General features: G+C 39.5%; 1 protein-coding gene across 1 annotated transcript; it reads right to left on the reverse strand.

Moving 5' to 3' along the window:
* Positions 1 to 244: 244 nt before the first annotated feature.
* Positions 245 to 9,343, reverse strand: LOC149228999 (uncharacterized). The gene is made up of 2 exons (XM_089380928.1): positions 8,941 to 9,343; positions 245 to 498 (listed from the first exon to the last, which is right to left on the reverse strand). The coding sequence occupies exons 1-2, from the start codon at positions 9,341 to 9,343 to the stop codon at positions 245 to 247; spliced, it is 657 nt and encodes a 218-aa protein (XP_089237054.1).
* Between the last annotated feature and the right edge of the window lie 215 nt (positions 9,344 to 9,558).

Genomic DNA, 9,558 nt, shown 5'->3' on the forward strand with positions numbered 1-9,558 from the left:
CTTTTCCCGCACGTTAAACATCGTGCGTATTCCTCACCATCTAATCGTCCGTCGCATGATCGGACGGCAATCACAAGCCCCAATCGCGCAACCTACATACGCGTTAACCTGCGGGGGCGGCGGTTTTCATCCGCCACATGTCGTATTGTGACTGGATCGCGCGGCCATATACGGATACCGCCATCCTCCCGTGGGCAGTGCGGGGGATACCGCGAAATCACGAAACTGCCTGTCCCCCCAGCCGTTAACCTCTGCGCGACTTTCCTGCGTGATAGCTGTTGGATTTGCCACGTGGAGATCTAACTACTCTCGACCACCCATTTCCGTTGCTGCTCGATGCTTTCTCCATAGCTGCATCTTTGGTTTCCTCAGCTTTCTGTGCAACAAAATCCTTATACTCGTGCGCTTTATTCACAGCTGTATCTGTAGTTTCTCTCGTCTTGTCTGCTACAGAATCTTTAGTCTCTCGTGTTTTTTCCACAGTGGTGTCCTTGACTTCTTGTGTCTTGTCCGTGACAAAATCCTTGGCATTCTCGATTTTTTCTTGGAGGCCCTTGAAGGCTGACATTAGGGAAAATTTTAAGAACCCTCCCTAAATTTATATGTATAATAAATGGGCGAATCTCCATGGTATATAAGAAAAATGGAAGGCGATTTTATCAATAATAAAATATGTATATATAATTTTTTGGCGAATATTTTATTGAATTATAAAATCTTGTAAGATCTTGGTATTACCATGGGTCAATACCATGGGTTATCATAAACCTGGAACTTAAAAATTACCATTAGTAATTTATAAAAATTAATAAAATTAATAGCTGATTTTTATTTTATTTTTTATTTTAACCAAGCTAAAATGTTTAACATACATTAAATTACAACATCCATTTCTACTCTTGATCCACCCCAAGAGGGATCAAATATTTTTTCACTCTATGCTAGTTTGCATATCGCGATATTTGATACCTCTAGGGGGTTAGTAGATCCAGAGTAAAATGGATCTATGTTGGTTTAATTCCCCCATTTAAATAGGATACATTCCAGGTGAATACCATGGGTCAATGGATCTATGTTGGTTTAATTCCCCCATTTAAATAGGATACATTCCAGGTGAATACCATGGGTCAATACCATGTGCCATTTTTATTTTTATTAATACTAATATTAGGGTTAATAATGTTTTTTTGCATGGTATTAACAACAATCTAGTCCATGGTATTTGTCCCATAGTATTTTGCCCATAGGTTTCACCTAAATATAACGCATTTTTTGAGTGTCCTTAAATATAAGGTGACTTATGGAGTAAATATAAAAAATGTTTTATTTGTTTACCATACCTCTCGTTTATTTATATTTTTATTAATTTACCATACCTCTTTTACAAATATGGTATTTGGTCCATAGAATTCACTTAAATCAAACCTCTTTCTTGAGCCTTGATAAATAGAATGAGGGTTATGGACTAAATATAAAAAATGGTTTTATTTATTTACCATACGTCTAGTTTATTTATACTTTTATTTATTTACCATACCTTTTGAGTAAGTATAAAAAGACGTTTTATTTATTTACCATACCTCCACTTTACTTATATTTTTATTTGTTTACACCCTTGCATGTATATAAGGTGACTTATGGAGTAAATATAAAAATGTTTTATTTATTTACCATACCTCTCATTTATTTATATTTTTATTAATTTACCATACCTCTTTTATAAATATGGTATTTGGCCCATAGGATTCAGTTAAATAAAACCTATTCTTGAAAATGGGCGTACGGATTCACTTAAATAAAATCTATTCTTGAAAATGGGCGAATGGAAGGTTGTAACTCCTAATTTCAAGGGCTAAATTTACTTTTTTTACCCTCTCCCTTAGAATAAGGTGGGCTATTTGAGGTATTTGTAAAAATGTACTATGATACAAAATATTTGCCCACTATAAATTTAAAACCCCTTAATTTCGCCAAAGGGCGAACATTCGCCCCTAAAATTTTCTATGGCTGACATGGTGCCCTCCTTGATACTACCCAGTGTAGAAGAGGTAGACTCGGTGTTGGCATCTTTGGCAACATGTTCCATCCATTTTGTAGATTCCAAGTTATCAGAGGCATTTTCCCATCTCTCTTCTACCTCCTGGCCAGAAGGTCTTCTCGCGTTTTCCTGTTCTGAAGCCATTGATCTGTACCTTGAAAATCAAAATTATCAGTTCAACTATTTCACAGCTCTAGAATCAAAATAATTTCACTGCATGTGTAAAACAAATCTCTCATGCATTTCCTATGCTCTGTGTGCTCCTCTGCTTTGGATCTGTCTGCTTCTCTCGTCTCTATCTACTCCTCGAATATTGCCATATTGACATCAATGACAATCTATGTCCAACAATCTCCCCCTTTGTTATTGATGGCAATATTCTTCTTCTTTCTCCCCCTTTGACATCAATGGAAAAGGGATGCATATGGACTCCCCCTATCAAACTGCTCCCCCTGTCCTGCTACATCTTTATGAATGAACTTGAGTGATGATAAAGAAATAACCCCCATATTTTGACGCCAATGTTCGAATGCTTCCAGAGGAAGAGGTTTTGTGAAAATATTAGCTATCTTCTCCTTTGAACTGATATGTTCTAGGACGATGTTTTGTTCAGCTACTTGCTCACGGAGGAAATGATACTTGATTGGTATGTGTTTGGTTCTTGAGTGCATCACTGGATTTTTGCTGAGACTGATAGCACTTGTGTTGTCACAATAAACGGTAATTGGCTGATCTGTACATACGTTGAGATCTTTTAGAGCTTCCTTCATCAATAGTATCTGAGTACAACAATATGCTACAGCAATATACTCGGCTTCGGCTGTGGATAATGATATGGATGACTGTTTTTTGCTTAGCCAGGATACCAAACAGTCTCCTAGGAAGAATCCATTTCCACTAGTGCTTTTCCGATCATCTATACTTCCAGCGCAATCAACATCGGTGTATGCAGTTATAGTTAGTGTTGAGTCCTTTGGGTACCAAAGACCGAAATCAGAAGTTCCCTTCAGATATCTGAGAATTCTTTTTACAGCTAATAAATGGGATTGTCTGGGAGCAGATTGAAATCTTCCCACCATTCCTACTGCTTGCATTATGTCTAGTCGTGTAGCTGTTAAGTATAGAAGGGATCCAATCATTGACCTGTAATGAGTTGCACCTACTATAGGGGAGTCATCATCTTTGCTCAGTTTGCAGTTTTTGGTCATAGGTGTGCTCATGGGTGCACAATCCTCCATTCCATATTTTTTGAGCATGTCTTTTAGATATTTGGTTTGAGATATACACAATCCTGCTCTAGTTTGAGATATTTGAAGTCCAAGGAAGTGGGATAGCTCTCCTATCATTGACATCTCAAACTCTTTTGACATGTTTTGAGAAAAATCAAGGCTCATTTCCATCATTATTACTAGCAAAAATCAGATCATCGACATAAACAAGAGCAACTAGTAACTTACCTTGATCTATCTTTATGTATGGATTGCTTCCAGCCACTCCCTTTTTGAAGCCTTGTTGTTGTAGATAGTGATCCAGTCTTGCATACCAAGCTCTAGGAGCTTGTTTCAACCCATATAAAGCCTTTTTCAACTTACAAACTAAGTCCTTTCCTGCTGTTAGATCAAAACTTTCTGGCTGCTCCATGTAGACTTCCTCCTTGAGTTCCCCATTTAGAAATGATGATTTCACGTCCATTTGATAGATTTTGAATCCTTTTGAGCAAGAAAATGCCAAGAACAACCTGATAGCTTCCATACGGGCCACTGGTGCAAATGTATCTTCAAATTCAATTCATTCAATTTGTGAATAGCCTTTTCAGACAAGTCTTGCCTTGTTTCTAATAACCTGTCCCTCCTCATTCATTTTATTTTTGAACACCCATTTGGTTCCTATTATGTTTTTGTCCTTTGGACGAGGTACCAGCTCCCATGTCTTGTTCTTCTCAATTTGGTTCATTTCTTCTTCCATGGCTTTTACCCAATGAGGATCCTTACTTGCTTCTGCAAATGTTTCTGTTTCTATCATAGATAAGAGGGCAATGACTTTTCTCTTGGGTGTAATTGTTATTCTTCTTCGGGTCTGCACGCCTTCATCTTTATCACCAATGATCTTCTCTTCTAGATGGTGTCTTTGGACATACTTCGTCTTAGAAGGGGTATTAGGTGGTTCTCTTTCCTCTTCTTCTTCTTCTTCTTCTTCCTCATCTATTTCTTCTTCTTTGGGATCTTCTTCTTCAATGGGAGAGTCATCTTCATGTTCTTCACTTTCCTTTACTGGAAGATCTTCATCAACCTTTACATCAATGCTTTCCACTATTTTATTCAGTCGATAATTGTAGCACTTGTAAGCCTTGCTCCGTGTAGAGTATCCAAGAAATATCCCTTCATCAACCCGAGAATCAAACTTTCCTGGTGAACCATCATTTATTTTTATGAAGCACTTGCTTCCAAAGATCTTGAAGTACTTCACCGAAGCAGGTCTTCCTTTCCATAGCTCATAAGGAGTTTTATCACAATTTGGTCTTAATTGAGTTTGATTCAGTGTGTAGACAGCTGTCCCTACTACTTCTCTCCAGAATCTAGGCTGTAAGTCTGTTGCTAATAGCATAGTTCTTGCCATTTCTTGGACTATTCGGTTTCTTCTTTCAACTACCCCATTTTGTTGAGGTGTTCTGGCAGCCGAGAATTCCTTTTTAATTCCATGAATATTACAGAACTCACTAAACTCGTTTGATGTGAATTCTCCTCCTTTGTCTGTTCTAAGACACTTAATTTTTGAATCTTTTTCATTTTCTACAAGGGCTTTTAGATTCTTGAAACACTCAAAAGTTTCAGATTTATACTTTATGAAATATATCCACATCATTCTAGTATAATCATCAACAAATAACACAAAGTACCTTTCTCCTTGGAGTGCTTGATTTCTAGTTGGCCCGCATACATCAACATGGATGATCTCTAAGTGCTTCGATGTAGAGTGTTCCTTTGACTTGTGGTTGATTCTAGTCTGCTTTCCATGTTGACATGGACTACATACTTCTTGATTTGGTTTGAACAGCATTGGGATGTCTCGTACAGCTTTTATCTTGTTGATATTGATCAGAATTTCGAAGCTTGTATGTCCAAGTCGCTTGTGCCACAACCAACTCTCATCTGTCTGACTCAGGTAGCATTCGTTTTCTTGAATCTTGTTCAGAATGTAAATGTTGTCTGGTGTCCTCACCCCTTTTGCCACAAGTTTCCCTAAGGCAGAGTTCCTTATTTCACAGTCTTTGGTGTTGAAAATAACCTTATGTCCTTGATCACAGATTTCGCTGACACTCAAGAGGTTGTGTTTGAGTCCATCAACCAGCAGAGCATCTTGAGCTTTTCCTTTTCCATTGATCAGAGTAATTGTTCCTTTTCCTACAATTCTGCCAGATCCACTCCAAAGGACACATTCCCTTTCTTTTTGCTCAGTGAGACAAACTTCCTTCTGTCTCCTGTCATGTGTCTGGAGCACCCACTATCTATAAACCACTGGTTTCCATTATTTTGAGCATATAGAGTCAGGCCGCATTTGTCCATGCTGGAGTTCTTGCTACTCGTATTTCTTCCTTTGAGTGGGTAGTCTTGTTCATAGTGTCCATTATTGTAGCAGAAAGAGAAATCAGGTCAAATTTGGTCAAGGGATCAAATGTATTAAAGGTTTTGATTTGCCCCTACCTTTTGGGGGCATATGAGTTGATTATTCTATCCTTTATCTTTGTCTTTTCACTTCTGCGAGCCATACAATGTCTGGCTTGATGACCGAAGTTTTTACAGTGAAAGTAGTGTCCAAGAAAGATGGTTTTGTACTTGTTGAAGCAAACACGGTTTGAGTCGATTTCCTTCCTGGGAATTACTCCTCCCTCGTTCTTTGGATTTGGGATGGCCCCTTGGTGGAGTACAGGTTTGTATTTGCTGTAGTGTCCATGATTCGACTCCACATTCTTCTTTGGAGTAATTCTCTCTTCATTCTTGGGATCTGGGGTGCACTTTTCATCTTTTGGATTGCAGGAAAGTGCATCGGCATAGATTTTCGCATTATTCTTAGTTCTTGAGGATTTTCCTTTGAAACCTATTCCAGACTTGTCATGTTGAGGTTTTTGATTTTCCAGAATAGTCTCAAGTATTTGAGAGCTTTTACAGCTCTTTTTAATTTGCTCCAACTCCTTTCTTAGAGACACTATTTGGGTCTCGCGTTCTTCACAAGTCTCTTCCTCTTATTTAAGCTTTGATTCCAAGAGATCTTCTCTCCTTCTTATTTCCTCGTTTTCCACTTTGAGAGAAATGATTTTGTTCCGTAGTTTCTCATTTTCTTCAATGGCACTTATTAACAGTTCATCTACATTTCCTTCTAGCCCTGAGTCATCATCATCTACGAGTGCCATGAATAATGCTTCTTGGCTTTCATCATGATCGCTTTCCTCATCTGATTTCCTTTTGATGACCATAAACTCATCCTCATCACACTCATCTTGCTTGGAGAAGAAGTTTTTATTATTGAACCCTTTCTTTTTATGTGCCATTCTTTTAGAATTTCCTTCATCATCACTGTCATGTTTATGAGGACATTTTGCTGCATAATGACCTATTTTACCACATTTAAAATAGATAAGAGGATACATGCCTTTAAGCTTAGATCCTTTCTTCAGGTTTCGTACAAATTGAGCCAATTTAGATTCCACATCTGACTCATCACTACAGTCATTCCTTTCTTTCCCCTTCTTTGACCTTGAGGCCTTGAATGTTGCATCTTTGGAGCTTGGGCCACCTTTCCTCATTTCATAGGCAGTGAGAATTCCATGGAGTTCATCCATTTTGAGGGTATCTAGATCCTTTGCTTCTTCTATAGCGCTTATTTTGGAGTCAAACCTGTCTGGAAGAGACCTTAATACCTTTTGAACAATGGTACTTTCTTCAACTTTTTCGTCCAATCCTTTCAGGGAATTTACCACTTCAGCTACTCAGAGGAGGTATGCTGCAATATCTTCTTCATCTTCCATCCTCAAACTTTCAAATTGTCTTCTGTGAGTTTGAAGCTTTGCCTTTTTGAATTTTGAGTCTCCATCGTACAAGCCAACTAGCTTCTCCCACATTTCTTTGGCCGAGGTACAGTGTATGATTTTTGTAAACTCGGAATCAGTATTCCACTAGTGATGGAGTTCATGGTCTTTGCATTTGCGATGTAGGTTTTCCTCTCGTCTTGGTCTGTTGGAAGAGTGGAAGTAGTTTTGTATTAATTTTGAACAAAATGCCAGACTTCAAGTCCAAGGGACATTAAGTAGTAAGTCATTCTTTTCTTCCAGAAACCAAAGTTAGTACCATCGAACAAAGGAGGTATTCTTGATGCTTTGTGGTTTCTCATCATGGCTGCGGATCATTCTTCAAGCTGTTAGGCTAGTATGAAGAAGACTGCTCTGATACCAATTGTTGGAAATGCTGGGGGGGGGTGAATCAGTATTTCTTACTATTTATTTTTTAATTGTTCTAGTGATTGCCAACAACCTATATCGATATGTATGTATATACACAGAACACAGAAATCAACAGCTAAATTTAATGCTTTTATTAAAACTCAAGACAGTGCAAAGAAATAAATACAATATAAGTATAAATCTGATTGTGAATAGTTGCCAAGCTCCAACTTGGACTTCAGTGAGGCTCCAACCTCCAGAGCACCAACTCTATTTTGCAGCGGTTCTGCACTTAGGAGCACCTACCCCAATGACTTCAGTCATGTTCAGTTTTGAGCCTCCAACCCAACCTTGGTATAAACAGGTATGCTGTTGCACTCTATTCAACTGAGGTTGTCTCACTCCCGCTCTCCTACCTCTGCTGCTTCTGCTACCTCTACAACCTCTGCTGCTTTTTCTGCCTCTGCTGCTTCTACTATCTCACCCTCAGGTTCTTCACCTCCATAACTACACCAACAGTTCTATGTTTCTACTGTTTTATACATTCCCATGCCTTTGTATATTCGTTTCCACTTACACCGTCTCTTAGGCTTCCTCCTCAGTCGTTGTTGTTTCCTCTGACTTCGCTTGATCTTTCAGCTTCCCAATACGACCAAATCCATTTATTCCTATCTTGGTCCTCTCCTTTCCCGAAGATCTTTGAACTCTAGGAGGGCCTCCATTGCAGTAGCTCTAACTAGTTGCAAAGTCCTAGCACTTTGACATTGTAACATTGAACCCTGGCCAAACTCTGCAGTGGATCCGAATAAATTGCTTCCAAAGCTTCCGAAAGGAAATCTGACTGTGCCATCGGTGTTGGTTATCTTCGATCGGATCTGTGCATCAACCGCCACAAAAGGATGATGATTTTCACAAAACGATCCCGTTGTAACAGACGATCTCATCATAGTGGAAGCCGCCATTGCCATTGCGATCCGAAAACCAAATGAATGAAATCTAAGAAAACTGATATAAAAGTCTAGAAACACCCTTTTGCCCCGCCGTTTCTATTTTATTCCAAAACCCGCGTAATCACACCCATATTAGCCTCTGTCGCATTCACAATTGCAGCCGTTGACCATCGTGATCCAACAGTCACAGTCCTTTTTCCCGCATGTTAAACATCGTGCATATTCCTTGCCATCTGACCTTCCATCGCACGATCGGACGGCAGTCACAAGCCCCGATCACGCAACCTGCATACGCGTTAACCTGCAGAGGCAGTGGTTTTCATCCGCCACGCGTCGTATTGTGACTGGATCGCACGGCCATATACAGATACCACCATCCTCCTGTGGGCGGTGCAGGGGATACCGTGAAACCGCCTGTTCCCCCGGCCGTTAACCTCTGCGCGACTTTCTTGTGCAATAGTCGTTGGATTTGCCACGTGGAGATCTAACAACTCTCGACCACGCGTTTCCGCTGCTACTCGATGATTTCTCCATAGCTGCATCTTTGGTTTCCTTAGCTTTCTGCGCAGCAGAATCCTTATATTCACGCGATTTATTCACAGCTGTATCTGTAGTTTCTCTCGTCTTGTCTGCTACAGAATCTTTATTCTCTCGTGTTTTGTCCACAGTGGTGTCCTTGACTTCCTGTGTCTTGTCCATGATAGAATCCTTGGCATTCTCGATTTTTTCTTGGAGGCCCTTGAAGGCCGACATGGTTCCCTCCTTGATACTACCTAGTGCAGAAGAGGCAGACTTGGTGCTAGCATCTTTGGCAACATGTGCCATCCATTTTGCAGATTCCAAGTTATCAAAGGCATTTTCCCGTCTCTCTTCTGCCTCCTGGCCAGAAGGTATTCTCGCGTTTTCTTGTTCTGAAGCCATTGATATGTACCTTGAAAATCAAAATTATCAGTTCAACTATTTCACAGCTCTAGAATCAAAATAATTTCACTACATGTGTAAAACAAATCTCTCATGAATTTCCTATGCTCTATGTGCTCCTCTTCTTCGGCTTTGTCTGCTTCTCTCATCTCTATCTGCTCCTCGAATATTGCCATATTGACATCAATGACAATCCGTGTCCAACAAATATGACA

This window comes from Pinus tabuliformis, chromosome J (genome assembly GCF_031772625.1).
Source record: "Pinus tabuliformis cultivar Carrire ecotype Pingquan chromosome J, CPIR1, whole genome shotgun sequence".
NCBI lineage: Eukaryota > Viridiplantae > Streptophyta > Pinopsida > Pinales > Pinaceae > Pinus > Pinus tabuliformis.

Excerpts from the sequence above, each read along its gene's own strand:
- LOC149228999 (XM_089380928.1), bottom strand. The coding sequence starts at position 9,343 with ATGGCTTCAGAACAAGAAAACGCGAGAATACCTTCTGGCCAGGAGGCA. Across the intron at positions 499-8,940 it reads AGCTATGGAGAAATCATCGA|AAGTCAAGGACACCACTGTG; the intron begins GTAGCAGCGGAA and ends ACAAGACACAAG.